This window comes from Gavia stellata, chromosome 18 (genome assembly GCF_030936135.1).
Source record: "Gavia stellata isolate bGavSte3 chromosome 18, bGavSte3.hap2, whole genome shotgun sequence".
Lineage (NCBI taxonomy): Eukaryota > Metazoa > Chordata > Aves > Gaviiformes > Gaviidae > Gavia > Gavia stellata.
The window spans coordinates 8,969,274-8,985,708 of record NC_082611.1 but is presented as its reverse complement, the minus strand read 5'-3'; the positions used below and the strand labels follow the sequence as shown (position 1 = coordinate 8,985,708).

Sequence of the window (16,435 nt, the reverse complement as noted above, 5' to 3'; positions counted from 1 at the left end):
TACTGTTTCCTGATGGGCACAGATGGGTGTAATTACTAGTTACACCTGTAGCTTGAGTGGATTATTTATTTGCTTAGAAAAATACAAGATTCAGAGTCCCCTTTTTAAACAATTTTCAGAATGCAATACATGTTTTAGAGAAACTCCCACAATATGAAGTCTTAATACTGCAACTGAGAGACAGCTACACACAAGCTTAACAGGGTACAACATAAGGCAGACAGAACTGCAACAGCAGCAGTTGAACTAAAGCTGAGAAATTGTCAACATTCTGTGTCAACTGTTTGGCTGCACCTCAGACAGGCAGTGCGTTAACTCCCCAGAACAGCTGATCAAATCAAGCTGAGACCCTTTATAAGGAAAAGGATGCCACCTTTCATTGTGCCTTTCCACCCCCTTCATCTCTTAGCCTTTGTTTTCTTCACATGTTGAAGCAGATTTAAAGAACATACTTTTCCATGTTCTTTGCTTTTCAGAATTTGAATACATATGAATTATTACTAGGGAGTGGAGAGGGAGAGGAAGAACAAGAGCATGGCCCCCCACCTTCAGTGGGATATGTTCTGGCACTGTTGTGTCCATCCTCCCACCCCCCCAGGCAGCATGGAAGAGGTCCACAGACACAGGAAGCAATAGACAAAACAGTGTGATAAGGTTTTACCTGGCCTGTCTCCTTCAAGCACTTGGAGTTTGTGGTACGAAAGATTAAAAGCTACTCCACTATGTCAATGCTACTACTAAAGTTAAATAGCTAAATTGCAACTTTCTATCTTACCAAATACACATAAAAATGTACTTTGCAGACATTCCACCACAGAACAGTAGGTCCCAAATAACATCATCAATTCACAGTATCTTGCCTTAAGACAAAGTGCCCTACATAAGAAACCATACCTAAAAAGCCACGCGAACTTTACAGCAAATCCTTTCTTAGTAGGAAGACATTTACACTAATCTGTGGGAGAGCTTAGTGCATGTGAAAGCGTGGTATTAGCTTAAACCAAGCACAATGCCAGCTGCTGTGCCAGCTCTCCCCCCTCGCCAAAGCACGTTCAGCTAGACTGCTAACTTCATTCTCACAAGGAGAGGCAGCCCATGATACTGGTCAGGGGCCTCGTTTTTGTTAATTTTCTACACAGACATACTTAAAGGGCTAGATCATCACTGCGAACCAAAAGAAAGCTTTAGTCTGGTTCCTTGTGAGAAATACAGTACAGAGTGCTTAGCTCTGTTATTTTTGAAGTGGACTAAGGAAACTAGTGTCAGTTACTGCTCTGGCCAGAGATTAAGTGTGGTATGAAGTAGTAGTGTAGTATTAAGTATGATGTTTGCTTTACAACCACTAGTTTTTGTGACAGTGCTAAACAACATTAAATCTATTGCTACATAGGTACAAGCAGACTAGCTGTTAACTAACTAGCTTGTTAACTACAGGTCTACAAGCCAATTCAAAACATTCATTTTGAGTGCTCAAGAAATACATCAGTATAAGGGGTCTTTGACATTCGTATAAAGTTTCTCTCCTTCTTGACTAACAGATCAGTCATCAACAGAAAATGGGTCATCAGCATGTCCAGTGTTATGGCTGAGAGGAGAGGGCCTTGTACTTAGCTCTGTGTTCATCTATTTCTTCCTTTGTTTTTCTGATACAGCTAAAAATTTCCTTGAAGAGTGCTTTATATTCAGGAAGAGCATTTGTGGGAGAGTCACTTAGCTCCACATTTATGCATTCTTGATTGCCAGCTGAAAGATCATACTGGGTATTCCCCACGTTTAGGTCTCTGGAATACTGCTTCAGTGTTTGTACCGCCTTGTGTTTCAAAGAATCTTCATCCATTTGACACTTTTTCAAAAGTTCCTCATACTTCACTTTCAGAGCATTATACTGAGCATCAACTTCATTAAGTACAGAGATTCCTCGCTGTTTCACAGCTTCAGCTCTCCTAATACATGTTTCTTCATGGCCCCTTAGAATGTCTCCCCCTGCAGCACTGCTTAAGAAAGTTTCGCTGCTGCTCCGTTTCAGTGCCTTCTTCTCAAGCTCCGATGCAGTCAGAAGTCCATCATCTGCCAGGCTCTGACCAAGCTCCCTTTCTAAAGATTCCTTGAATGAAATGAAAAAGGATTCCGGCACCAATTTCTCTGCATTATGGAATGTGTTTTCAGACTGAAGTATTTGTCGCATTTCAGCTACTTCCACTTCCAACTCCTCTGCACGAGCCCGATACAAGTCTGTATCAACAAGCCTCTGTTCAAGGTCACAGTTTTCTTTTACCATAAGGCTATATTCCTCTTCCATTGTTACCCTCTTCTCTTTTTCTACGTTAAGTTGGGCTTGCAGAACTGTAACTGCCTTTTTTAAGTTCTCGTTTTCTTCTTCTAGAGGACTTAGCTGACTATCCATCGAAGTAATCTTTTCTGCAAACACATGATCATAAACAAAATACCTGCAGAAATAAAGTAAATATTATCAAATGTAGGAAGTACAACTGACTACACCTCACTACACCTCCTGAAGTTTTCCTGTCCTGTGTAACTAACAACAGATGTAAACTGTGTGCTAACACACCTCAAAGTATACATAGTGGTCATTTTACTAACCAATCAGAAGAGTTTGTAAATACTTATATGCCATCAAATCAAGCCTTCCCACTCAAGCACAATGGCAGCTCATTAGTAGTTTCAGGTTACAGACAAGCTTATCAAATAACTAGACCTACAATTGAAATTTAAATAAACATTGCCTTCACGTATCACACAATACTTTGACAGATTTTTTTTCCACAGCACTCCACTCTTGTAACTTTTGTCACTCTTGATTGCGGAAACAAGCTTCAGAATTGACGAGGCAATTCTGTAGGCTGGTATTTCCACAAGTCTTTGGCAGTTTGAAGGAACTCGCTTCTCTTTTGGATTGTCAAGAAATAACTTTTTGCATGTACGGTTATTCTACAGTCCTACCTCCATGTAGTGCTGAAGCCCAGACACAAAAGCCTGTTCTGCCTGCCTGTGGAGGTGCTTCACTTATGAAATTACTGTGTAGGATTGAAGCTAGTCTGAGCTTTTACCCCAGGTGATTGTCCTGATGGGCATACAAATGCAGTTCAGCTGGGTAAAACTGCTCTAAATTAAAAAAGCAGCCCAGAGCTCCAGGCTCTATTTTACCATCTTAAGCCTCATTTTAACCAGCTTAAGTTCAGGAAAGCTATTGCAGGAATCATGCCTTCCTTGAAAAGAAAATACCCACAGACATCCAAGGAAAGGGTAAGTTACAGAAAATACTTTGCATTTAGGATGTTTGTTTTTCAGATTATCTGTGTATGCTTTTATCTGCCTGAAAAAAGTGGGGTGCAAATTGCTGTAAGCTTTCTAGGCTACAGTTTGATACAGTTGGAGACTTTGGGAGAAAACCTTTCAAGACAGAACATGGAACCTGCAGTTCCTCTAACACAAAGACTAGTGCAGTCTAGAAGTATGCCAGAAGCAGTGGCAACACACAAGGTGCATGACTGTGCAGGTATTTTGCTAGTTGTGAACATTAGATGTTTTTCTGCTAGCTTGTTTGACATCTGTGCTTGTGTTTTAATTTTTAAAGCTTTGCTTAAAATAATTTCAGTCTTCTCTTTGCTATGCAAGGTTAAAAAGTCTTACTGGCGAAGGTCATACAGCTCCTTCAAGCATGAGAAACTATGCATTGATCTTGGCTGGTCAGATCTCTCATGGCTCATCCGGCCTCGTCCAGACTTTTTCAATTCTTCTACTTGTCGCTGCAGGTCATCTATGTGTGTTTGCAGATTTTCAATAGTCTCTGTCAAGCTAGAAGGTGAAGGACTGCTGTTAAAACATTTGAGTGTTTAGTCAAGGACATGGGAATTTCCCATCCTGTCATAGTGTAGTTTCTTCTCTGAAGACTGCTCTTCGGTCCCAAAAGACCTTTAAATAAAACTATTCTTTCAATTTAACAGTATTGTGGAACAAGACTAGACAGAGACAGCCACCCAATAACTACACAAATACACTTGGACTGCTCTTTTTCGTATTATCAAATGGAGTAGGGGGGGAAGGAGATCTGGTATATATAAAGTTTGTTACCTTAGTATCTTTTGTTGTGAAGCTCTACTCTCCGCAACTAGTTTTTGATTAGTGTCTTCTAGTTCTCTTGCTGTCACATCCAGCTGTTCATAGACTTTTGCATGCTGATCATTCATCTGACGCAAGAGCTCCACTTGCTTTGTGAGGTACTGCAAGACAGCGTTGCTGTTACTAGTTTATATGTGAAGCACAAAGATAGGACTACTATGCTCCATTATTTTTTTTCACATTCATAGAGAAACTACTAAGTTTCAGAAATGCAGTTTGGTAAGCGTCCAGTTGAAAAGGCACTATCAGTAACTCAGCTAGGCAGCTTGCCTTAGTCACGGAGGTTAACCCAGGCTGATCAACCAGCCTTTTATCCAGAGGAGCTGGGTTTGGTTGTGCAAGGTCTGCTCCTCTATCCTTGCTGCAGCTAAGCTTTTGCCAGTACCCAAGCCTTCTGGATTGGGTTTGTCTGCACTGCAGTCATCACTGATACAGCCATGAATCCAGAGTTCCACACAGCCCTTAACTATCCATTGAGCCCTTCTAAAAGCTGCAGTGGGCTCCAACAGAAATTTTCTAACAGTGTTGACCCAACAATTTTCTTAGCATTGAAACTGAAATATTGGGTGGCACCATCCATAATTAAATTTCTTTTCAGCTGACTTAAGTTTTTCCAGTCTGAAGCAGCATTAGGTTCAGCAGAACAGAATTGAGGTTGTGGTCACAGTTAAGACAGTATGTGGGCTACTGTGTGTCAGCAAGTATAATCAAATTATTGAATGTAATCTTTCATTACCCACAGGGAGCTATTCCAGTTACTGTAATCCCAAATAAAGGTCTCCTGTTTTTTTTAAAACAAATAAAACTCCACATGAAGTATTCTCATTTTAATCCTCTTTAGTTTTACAATTAACAACATAGATCGTTAAGTTTCTTGAATAATGTCAGAAAGCTTGGAATTCTCAGTGTAAGAGCAGTTAACAATCACCTAAGGCTCCTAATACAAGTGTCTCATATTGTCCCACCCAGGACAGGACCGATCCAATTTAAAAAAATCCACACGAGAGTTTGCATCAAACAGACTTGAACAAAAAAACCTAACCCTTTAAATGGGAAATACTTTGTTCTTACGTAGAATGTATTTCTTGCAATATATTACTATGTGCTAGTTACTGGAAGGTGAACTTCAAGTAGGAACATCCAGCAGACTTCTAGGCAGAATTACTTCTCTACATAGGCCTAGGTACATACTCAAAACTTGAATATTCTACTTAACCTTTTACCTCATTAAAAGATTGATGGGTTTACATTTTAGGCAATTTAAGAACAGATAATAAGTTAATCTCAGACTAGTAACTGCTACATACAGACTTCTAGAAGATCAACATGATAGCAGTTGGCTGGATCCTTTCGTAGCCTGTGCGCACATGACAGAGGATTTACACAAAAATAGTACATGGATTAGCAGCAGAATCTCAATGTGACCCATTTCAGATTAACTTTCCCTATTGGTTATTCTCAGAAGGAGCTAGAGATCTTCACATTTTCTTCAGCAATACAAGTGTAGCTAAGCACAGAAACAAAGGCTTTGGTGCCAGAATTAGATGTTACCACTTAGTACAATGGCCTTTCGCAGAAGTTTTAGATGAATAGAAGAGGTGAAGCACCATTTTCTCCACCTTGCGTCTCCCATATCTTCAGTGCTGGTGTCAAGTTGGCCTGGTATAACCAGGCCACCAAAACAAAGTATAGATGTGGTAATCAATACTTTACAAGTTCACATTTATTCCACCTCCCCTGCAACTGAGCACCTAACGTGAAGCAGCAGTTGAGATTTCTTGCATTCTACCACATGATAAAAGGAGAGTGTCAGTGTTTCTGAAGTCAGAGTGCTGAGAACAGATTCAGACAGGAATAAAGTTGCCCCTTCAATCCAGTGTTTATTACATCTACAATGATTAGTTAGTGGCACACGTGTCAGCACAGAGGTCAGATATAATGATCCCAGGCTGTAAAACGCTTATGTGTTAGCGTTTAATACGTTAGATGTAATCTTAAGCATCCCAAAGCCTTTGACCCTTCCCTTTCAGTGCAGACAAGGTAGTACTGTATTTCAGAATGACTTCTTAGCCAGTTCTAGACTTCGCAAGCCATAAGATGTGAATTAATAGGGAAAAAAACCCTAAAGATTTACACAGATATACTGCACTGAAGAAGTTAATCAAAACTGCAGCAGAGTAGCTACAGGAACAGCTGAAAGATCACCTTTAGGCTACAGAGACAAGCACTTGAAAATTAGGAGAAAAAAATACCAAGCATAGAGACTGGATATGCCACTTGCACGTGTGTCCTGTGCAGTGGGGTATCCTGCATTCCCACAAAAGACAGAAATACAGGTATGAAAATAACTGACTGAGCTGCTTTTACCAGCTAAAAAGTACTGCACCTTGCACATGCTAACTTTATTGCCATTTTTTTCAGTGAATTCCTGTAACAATCCCTTGTGCCAGTAAGCTAATACATTCAGCTCTTCCATCTTGAGGTTCTCTCTGGGTATTTGAAGAAGGGGTTCATTTGATTTTCCCTTTTCTACCGGAAATCCACATGCAAGAGAGACTTCTTTGGAGAAACAAATGTTTTGAGTTGCTAATACAATTTTAAACTGCACTGGGAAAAGACAGAAGATTAAGACAGGTGGTGAAACAGAGAAGACAGCATGTTGTTATGAATACAGGCAGATATGAATACAGTCTACAGGTTCTTTGACTCAACACAGCAAGTTGGGCAAATAAAGGTGCAGGCACTACTTGTATGTCAGAAGCATCACAAAAACTGTTCTCCCACCTCTCCCCTCTCCTCTTGGAGGGAGCTAATAGGACAACCCAATATACACTCCTACCCATGTTGGGGGAGAGGAGGAAAGAGAAGAAATAGCTATCAGATAAAGCCTTCAAAAAGCAGTATTGCACAAGTCTTGATTTGTTTTTTTTATTAGCTAAGCAAAGCCAGATATTGAGAGAATAAATTAGTCTGTCACTGTCTGAGGTTGTCTGAAGATACAAGTACTTAACCCTGCCACACACCAACTATAGATCACTGCTGGAAGGACACTTGTGACCACTTCCTGGTGCTGAAGCTCTCTCATGTAGTCAATAAACACTAACCCACCAAAAAAGTCTTAATCAAATAAACTGGCTTAAACCAAGAAGATACTACGTCCTTAATGGCACTAGCCTATTTCTGTAAACGAATGCGGCTTAGCAATAATGTATTTTCCATATTTCAAGATAGAGTTGAAATAGAGCTGCTTATTAAGTAGCTACACTCAATGAGCCAGGTTAGTTATCTATCACAAAGTTATGCTGTGTTATTTCAAAAGGTGTGTTGTATCTGGGTTAAACACTTCCTTAAACATGGTTGTTCACACAGGCATTGAACCTTAGTAAAACAGTATTTGTACAGCACCTTGAAGTGTTTGTCCTTTCTAGATCTTAAGAATTAATTTTCTTATAAAGATCATTCATGGCAATGAGTTTTAAGTCTCTGCATAAATAAATACATTTTTTGTAATGCTGTGGCACTAATAGAAATATCAGCCATTCTAACCATTGTATCACAGAATGAATAGAATAAAAGATGACATTTAGCAAATAATAAAAGAAAGAGCTGGTATGATGTATAAAACAGAGGTATCTTTAAAAAAAAAAACCTGCACCCAGAAAGTGTGCATGACCTAATAAAAATACTGCATTTGTGTTAACATGACTACTATAAAGACACCTATATATCTGTAAGTATTAAGCCTAGGATTCTTTAAGTTACCTGTTACCACTACAATGATAAATGTTTGAAGTCTTAAGTTACAGCTGTACAAAATCCATACACCATCCATAACTGGGTATGTACTGCTTGCACAAAGGAACTCAGATTGCGTAAACATCTAGCGTATATCAGTCACAGCCTGTTCCCTGTGATTCGTACCAGAACCAAACTGAAGTGCTGACTAAGTTTCCAATACATTGTCAGTCAGCAAAGTACTGAATATTTAATAATTTAATTAATAGTGACCACGCATTGCCTTCTAATAGCTGAAAAAGATTCATTATGCTGACAAATGCTGGGTCTGCAAGAACACAAGCAATATTAAAAAGAAAAAAAAAATTGCCAAAACCAGCCAGGTTTTTCCACCAAGTAACACAAAGATGAGTGCTTTTGAAAGGCTGGTTATGATTCACACCCCACCTTCCTCCCCCCCCCCCCCCCCCAAAAAAAAATACAGAATAATATATCCACTATGTCCTGTATTTAAATACTATTTAAGTGTTTGGCTTTGCTGGTTGGATGTTTGTTGGTGTTTTTTTTTAAATTGAAGTAGACTTTATCTCCCTTTACCACAGCTCAGTTTAGTGGAAATACATATCCTCAGATTTTACTTAAGTATCTCTCCTGCACTTATCAGCATTTAAATTTCAGTGCCGTAACAACTAACATTTTCATATAATAATTTAAATTATTAATTTGTCATACAATTTCATGTTATTTTACCTGGCCAGATCAGCAAAGTTTAGCAATAAAATAACTGAAGTAACTTTTTAGTACAAAAATAAAAGTACCAGTCATTTGTCGTTAAACAAGCCAAATCCAATGTGAAGTTTAATGGCACAAAGCTTCCAGTAATCAGACAAATAGTTCTAACTATGATCAAGCGTATACAGGTTCTCAGATTCTCAAACTAGCAGAAGTGGTTAAAGATTGTTTGGTATTTTTCTCCAAAGTGTCCCTCAGATGTCAAGAAATTCACAACTCAACTTATGTGCTATTATGTTGCAGGTCTAGATGCTTTAACACATGGATCCCTTAAATGTTTACCTCTATCTCCTGCAGTTGCTCTTGATTTGTTGCATACATCTGCTGTAAAGATTCTTCCAGTTCAGTGTTACGGTCCAGTAGTGTCTTCCCAAGCTCAGCAGCAAGGTGAAGATCTAAACAAAGAAATCATGTTTGCACTTAAGTTATACAGCCAATAATAATAATCTAATTTTAAAGCATTTTAATCAAATACTTCAGGTGGTTTTTATTGCTGTTGTAACTGCTCTAAGTTATTTCCAGTACCCAAAAAGAAAGTTAGCTTATACTTAAGTAAAACATTCATATACCGTCTACAATGCAAGTTTAAGTCAGTCCTGAAACCTAGAAGATACTCTTGTTTCATGAAGCTTCCTTAGTTCCTCTTTTGGTCCTTCAGCCACAGGTCAGACACATCCAGCCATTTTCTCTTCACTTCCCACCATCTGCCTAGTACTGCACCAGCATCTCTACCCAAGGTGTCTGTAAGCTACACTTCACCATGTTTACAGCACTCATCTTTTAGAAGAATAAGCATAAAAGACCCTGTAAATCTTCATCATGCTAGACCCAGGGCAAACCTGACTGCACTCTTATTTACTTCGCTGTTCTTCCCCATTACCCCTTCACCAACGAGCTCAGGTCATACAGGATCGAAGTGCTAAATGAAAGTTTCAAGTGCTTTTTATGGTGAAACAATAATATCAAAAGACATAAAACTGATAAAGAAATGTAGCTACACTGCTTTTCAAGCTCATAAACCTAGGAGACAAGAATTGCTTTATGTGCTCCAAAACATCATTTTAAGTGTCATTTGTTCTCAGGCACTTAATCTCAATTTCACTTCAGTCATCTTCAATCACCTCCAGGGTGCAGTGACTGTAGTTGTTTCAAATTAAGAAATAAGTCATCTGAACACTCAGTTCCTTTCTAGAGGGAAGCTTGATATTTGGTCAACAGCATCAGTAGTGCTAGATATTCTATATTATGTTTAAAGACACATGTAATTTAAAAGCTAACAATGCGACAAAGAAATCGATCTTGGTGTTATTGCTAAAATTGCAATTACATGTTAAGAATCCAACAAATTTCTAAAAATCTCTGAGTTTCCACCTCCTTCCCATCACCTGGGCCACGACCAGGTTATCTCCTGCATGCGTGCAATACAATATTGTTAGTTTTCACATAGAACTAGCATCACTAATGGGAAAGAGACAAGAAAAGTCAAGAAAAACTTAAGATTTACTTCAAGAAGACTTAATATACAAGAGACACGTATTGCATCATCAGTAGTTGTAGCTAGTCAAGAAAACACATTCCGTTTTCATTTAATTAAGATGCCCTTGTTTTAACATGTTATCTTACCTCTTTCCTGCCCTTTCCCAATAATCTTATCAGCTAGTCATTGTAACAGATAGAACACTGTTCCAAGATTGTTTTGTGCTAACCTTCAGTTTGGCAGCCTGTCCAAAATGATTACTCCATCTACATACATAAGCCAAAGACCAAACTCAGCCTCACAAGGACAAGTGAGTAGGAGCATTTAAGCTGTAGATGTCCAATTCTGGCAAAACAACAGCTGTGGTATTCTTTACACATTCTTTACAGCTGCAGTGCATTGTTTCCTACCTTAAGGTCAGATTCTTAGAATAAATGCCACAAAAATTACTTGAAAAAAACAAAAAAAACCACACTGCATAGGAGTTCTTCACAGTTTCAAAAGATGTTTGACTAGGAGCCACACGGCATACTGATCTATACTTAGGAGCTTATCCTCACATGGCTTTTCATTGTAACACCACTTATTAAGAAACGCAGCTTACTCTAGAGCTGGGATTTAAAGTATTTGGATAAGGAAACTTTAAGGCGTCCTAGTTGGGTTTTTCCCATTTTTAAATAGAGACTGTACATTGTTTACCCATGGACAGAATAACTCCCAGTCAAACACCAAGCTGTTTGTTCCATCACATTACAGAACACTGTAGTCTTCAAATCCAGTGAATCTATCATCCCATATAAAAGGGAGTCCCGATTCACAAGTTCTCATACTACACAAATCTTTACTAGGAGCCACAATCTTTAAAGCTAGTCAGCAATACTGGCATCATTCAAGGCAAAGACTAAATAGACCATTCTTTTATTTTAATAGAGTAAGAGCTTTAGAGAGGATTTAGGATTATGTTAAAGATGTAATGCATAATGGAATTACTTGCTGCCATTTCCTTTCCCAAAGTGAAAGTTTGTTCTGATGTTTAAGTACATCTAGGAGTTGATAGTTTCATTCTTAAATGCCCCCTCATCTACTAAATCAAGTAGCACATACCACACAGTACTTTGAATTCAATGTGAATAATAGAATTCATGTCATTACAGTTACACACTCATTCTGTTCATTAGAATGGCGGAAGCACAAAGGAGTTACTATGGAAGAAGCATGCTATTTTATAATTAAGGCGATTTGTTTCTCAGGGGGAAAAGACAAGTGGAAGAGCTCAGGAACATGCAATAAAACCCTAACTTCTACCCCTAGAGAAAGCAAGAACTGAAACAATTTGACCTCTTCTAAAATTACGAATTTGCTTTGCATCCATTTTTCTACATTGTTTTAAGTACCTATAAGCCCTATGAAGAGCAAACTTTAAGAGTGAGATGCACCACATACCTGTGTTCTCCAGATAGAGAAATGTAAATTAACTTTTCCTTCTGTTAGAGAGTTACTCTACAATACTAGAAGCACACTGCATTTTCTATTGTAAATTTATGTGAAGTAACAGCTAAGTTCTGCCGCAGACACATTTTTCCTTTTCGCCATGAAGATGTAAGCAGAGAGTTTTTTTAATAATGCAAACTGTATACGTGCAGATCTTAAGATCTTCATTTTAGTAAATCTGATCAATTGTACTGGTGTTAAACAGCTCCATCAGAAATCTCTTAAACCAAAACAAGACTTCAATGATGGGTCTTCTGTGATGTTAAACAGCCCTTATTTACCAGCACTTCTCCAGAATCTCTTCTGACAGTGTTACTATAATTGAGGAAAAAAAACAGTACCAAATCCTTCTCTTCTACTTTTTTATAACCCACCTATCAAAATGATTCAGAGAATTCTCGATCTAAAATAAGCCTGTTCTTTTCAACAGCAAAAGGCATTAGAGGTGCAAGACATAGAAGAAAGCCTGGTTGAAGTTTACTTAACTGTAAAATTAAACCCTTAACTTTTTCACTTGGCTTCATGTTTCTTACTCCATATTCAGATTGCCCTCTGTTCTGTTAAAGTGAGTAACAGCAAGATGTAAAAAGAGCAGTCATATAGAAGAATTCTTTTTCAAAGGTCAGCGTACTGCAGCACATGGATGTTGCAGAAGGAAGCATGGCTGTTCCCATCCTTAAAAGAATTCCATGAGCATTCTGTTTTCATGAACATCATGCTAGAAGAGCCCACCTCCATTGTCAAGGCAAAAGCTTTTGGTGCATATAAACGCTGTCAAAGTTTTTCCAAAACCCTACCCTAATTTCAAGTTTCAAAGACTGGCTGGCAAGGACTACAAGCTTCTTTCAGGGTGCTTCCTAATGTTTTACAACCTAGGTTCTCCCATAAACCTACTCCTCAGTTTTTAAATGTGCGCTGATTGTTTGGGTTGTGAAAAGTTTAAAGAGACTTTGATAAGCGATCTTACAACTCTGTTTACATACATTGGTATTGCTTAGTCATAGGAGAAGGAAGAGTATCTTTCAGACTTCAGGAATAAAGTATAACAGAGCATTTAAAAAACACTCCTGTAAGGAATTTCTTATTTGCATTTCAGCTTGCCCATCAGTTTATTTTCCTCCTTTCCCTTTTAGCAAGGCTATTAGTCACTTCCGTTTAGGCTTGTAAAGAGATAATCCCCAGAAAAAGATTGTTCAAATGTTGAGAGAGCATTAACCAACCCTCAACTCTAGAATGGAATACTGTTTCTTAAAAGCTCACAGCAGAGAGCCAAATGGTGATTATTTCACTCGTTTTCATTAAAAAATGAAATTAAAGAAACATCAGTAAGGTAAGAAGTCAATTGCTACACAATATGAAGTCCCTTTGCAGGTCTTCTACCCCATAAACACTGATACAGTAAAAACATTGCTAAATCATGTCTTCAAATTTTCAACTCCCTTCCCTTTGACAGCAAACTACAGCTTCAGGATCTTATTTAAATTGATTGGTTTATATCCTAGAGCCATGAAAACATCTATTTTGAGCAAAGAGTACCTAAATACAGCTTTCAAAGAGTTAGCTATTTTATAGTCAAAGCATAGAATTAGAGAGACCTATTCCTGTCTCAAAAAAAGTTTCTGCTGTCAGATGCCTGATCTCTGTGTGAAAACTGCTTAGCAAGGAAGAGCTTTCAAAAGTATCTTTCTTTATGGTCTATAGTACAGTAGTACCTACCAATCCCAAGAATTAACGTACTTCAATGTAAAAGCTAAAAGCATAAGGCTGGAGCAGGTTTTCAGGAAGCCACTTTACAGCCTTGAGCTGGCCTTTTAAAATGAACTCAGGATTAATAACAAAAAGTAGAACTAAGTAAATACCAGTTGTAAATACCACTAAGCTCTTAAAGAAATTGCACATTCTTTCCATATCATGTCTGTAGAAGATTTTTAGTGCGATTATACTTAGTGTATTTCTGTGACTCCTTCCTCACCTGTGGAATGAGACTAGCATTTACCCCTTACATGCGGTTTTTTAAGACCTATTGACAGAATGACATACAGGAGCTAGATATGCATAATTCTAATGCATAGTGGAGTTATTCGTATGTTTTAAGAAGAAAACTTAGAAAGTTTATAGTAATGGACCTGTAACTAATCGAGCACAGCTACATTTACAACTTCATCGACTGGAAGCCCTCACAAAAAGGCTTAACAGGGTGCAACACAGCAGCCCACCCCGATGCTTCCTGCGCCCGCTATTTCCCGTGCCTACCCTGAATAGCTACTTGACGTCGCGTCAAGGTACAACTTTTCGGAGAGCCGCTTCCCTCCCTCTTTCCCGGGCGAAGAGGGACCCAGGCACAATTCAACTCGGCTGCAGCAACCCCTTCCGTCAAACAAAGACAGCTGCAATCTTTATCGATAACAGCGATCCCTCTGCCTACGCGCCCAAGGCGGTGGGAAGCACGGCCGTGAGGCGAGCCCGGGCTCCCGGCTGCGACAGTCGCGGGGCGGCACAAGCCCTGCTCCCGCCACCACCGCCCCGCGACCCTCGCCGGCGGCTTCGGCCCCCTCACGCCCTTCCCGCCGCCCCACCCGAGCGCCCGGCGTCTCCGGGCTCCGCACCGCCGTTGTGGCGGTGCCCCGCGCCCGCCCACGCCCTCCTTGCCGCCCCCCGCGGCCCCTTCCCTCACACACCCTCCTCGCCGCAGCCCCTGCCCTCACACGCCCCCCGCGGCAGCTCCCCACGGCCCCTTCCCTCACACGCCCTCCTCGCCACAGCCCCTTCCCTCACACGCCCCCCGCGGCGGCAGCTCCCCGCCGTCCGCGGCCGCTCCCTCTCCCCCGCCCCGGCTCACCTTGCTGCAGGTCCTGCTGGTCGTACCAGGGCTCATCCTCACGGATCTCGAACTCCTCCACCAGGCTGTCGGCCAGCATCGCGCCCCTTCCCCTCACGGCGCGGCGGGAGGACGAGGCGGCAGCGCTCAGGCGAACGAGTCCCCTCACGCCGAGCGACGGCGGGGCAGGGCAAGCCGGCAACCGCTCCGCTCCTTAAAAGCCGCCTCCGGCCATTGCCGAGCGTTTCCGGACTTTGCCGAACCTCTCCCCCTTCTGGTCGGGCTGCGCGAAGCTGCCGGCAGCAACGTGGCAAGCTACAGCCACCCGCCCACCGTCTCCCCGCGATTCAAACACAACACCCTCACCTCCCCTGCGGGGAGCCAATGGGAAGCCGTCCGCCGGACAGATCGAAAGGAGCCTCAACCAATCACGAAGGGTATTCATGTCAAGCCACCAATCAGAACGACGAGAAGGTTGGCCCGGGCAACCCCGCCCCAGCAGCCAGCTGCGCAGCCTCTAGTCAGAGGAGGTGGGTTAGTGCCCGTGGAAGGGGGTGGTGGTTGCTGGGGCTTTGAAGGGTTAATGGCGGGGAGCGGTTGCTGGGGGTATTCCGGTGGGTCTGCGGCGGAGCAGAGCTGGCACAAGCGCAGGGTGGGGCAGCGGTGACTAGGCGTAGGGAAATCCGTGGCTCCTAGTCGCCCCGTGTTGGGAGCTCCCGGGGTGCGCTGAGGGAAGAGCCCGTGAGGAGGAGCTCGGCCCCCGAACCGCGGCTCCTCTCAGCCGCGTCCCCTCACCCGCGTCGCGCCCAGGTGTGGGCCGCGTTCCCGCCGCCTCCCGGGGCAGCCTTGGCGCCGGCGTGCGGAAGGGGAGGGGAGAGCGTGGCCCCGCCGGAGCGTGCAGCCGTGGCAGCTGCTGTCACGTCTGGCGGCGGCCGTCTCCATCCCCGCGCCTCGCACGTCGGTCGGGCGGACACCGCGCGCTCTCGCTTCTCCTTACAAGGAAGAGGGAGCCGTGTCCCGTATCTGGGGATCTGCTGAGGAAAAAGTAGCTTGATTTGCCCAGTTTTAACAGACGAGCACCTCCAAACTTGCAGTCCTGCAAGTTTCCAGCCCCGCTGCCTTCCAGGAGTCACAGCTTTACAGCGCTTGGGCAGCCATAGCATCGCGGCCTTGAAAGAGTGGCGGCACTCAACGAGTTTCACTTGCCCTCCTACTCCAAGTGCTTTCTGTTTGCATTTCCCCTCTGCTTCAGCAGCATTTCCCCTCAGTATTACCCCTGGGGACTAGGAAAGCGTTTGTTCTTAGTTCTGTCTTAATGTGGTTCAAGTCATGGAAGAAAGATGAGGAAAATACTTGTGTCCAACCAGTTTGTCAGGACTGAGCATTACACTGCAGCTTGGGACCCAGTACAGCAGAGCGTGATGTCAGCTAGCGTGCTTCAGTCAAAATCCACTTTTCTTCTTTAGACCCATGCTCTAGTTTCTCTTGGTGACTGTCATCCAGCTCTGGGAGAGACGCAAGTAACGTCGTACTGTGTCTCACTGGTTTAAACAGTCTGTTCTTCTGGCTCCTCTGTATTAAGACAGTTGTAACCACTAGAAATTTCTGAAACTGATTTGCCTTCTGTGAGTCACAAAATGTCAACACCTGTGCGTTAACCTATTCAATATAAAGGCTGACGATTAAGAAGAGGGAGGGGATACTCATGCATGATTTCATTGTAGTACAATTAAAGAGGACATCTGGGAAAGGAAGTGTGGTACCTCAACTTCTAATTGAACCTATTTCATAAACAAGGTACAGATGTACCAATTAGTGTAAAGAGTTGTGTCAGATCCTGCGTATTATAATTAGTCATGGCACTAGAGGCCTGTTTGTGCATTGTTAGAAGGTTGCTGTTGAAGAAATTTCAAATTTCTTCTTTCTTACTCTCAAATTTTGTGAAGCTGAGGGGACCTTTTTATTTGTGTGTAGGAAGGAAC

The 16,435-nt window shown here is 41.7% G+C and overlaps 1 protein-coding gene across 1 annotated transcript; it reads right to left on the bottom strand.

Annotated features, from left to right (window-relative positions):
- Positions 1 to 1,579: 1,579 nt before the first annotated feature.
- On the bottom strand, positions 1,580 to 14,553 carry CDR2 (cerebellar degeneration related protein 2). Its single transcript, XM_059826510.1, has 5 exons — positions 14,475 to 14,553; positions 8,950 to 9,062; positions 4,093 to 4,241; positions 3,652 to 3,816; positions 1,580 to 2,447 (listed from the first exon to the last, which is right to left on the bottom strand). Exons 1-5 carry the CDS (start codon positions 14,551 to 14,553, stop codon positions 1,580 to 1,582), a joined length of 1,374 nt encoding a protein of 457 aa, XP_059682493.1.
- Between the last annotated feature and the right edge of the window lie 1,882 nt (positions 14,554 to 16,435).

Excerpts from the sequence above, each read along its gene's own strand:
- CDR2 (XM_059826510.1), bottom strand. The coding sequence starts at position 14,553 with ATGCTGGCCGACAGCCTGGTGGAGGAGTTCGAGATCCGTGAGGATGAG. Across the intron at positions 4,242-8,949 it reads AGCAACTGCAGGAGATAGAG|TACCTCACAAAGCAAGTGGA; the intron begins GTAAACATTTAA and ends GCTGTCTTGCAG. Across the intron at positions 3,817-4,092 it reads TCACAACAAAAGATACTAAG|CTTGACAGAGACTATTGAAA; the intron begins GTAACAAACTTT and ends TTCACCTTCTAG.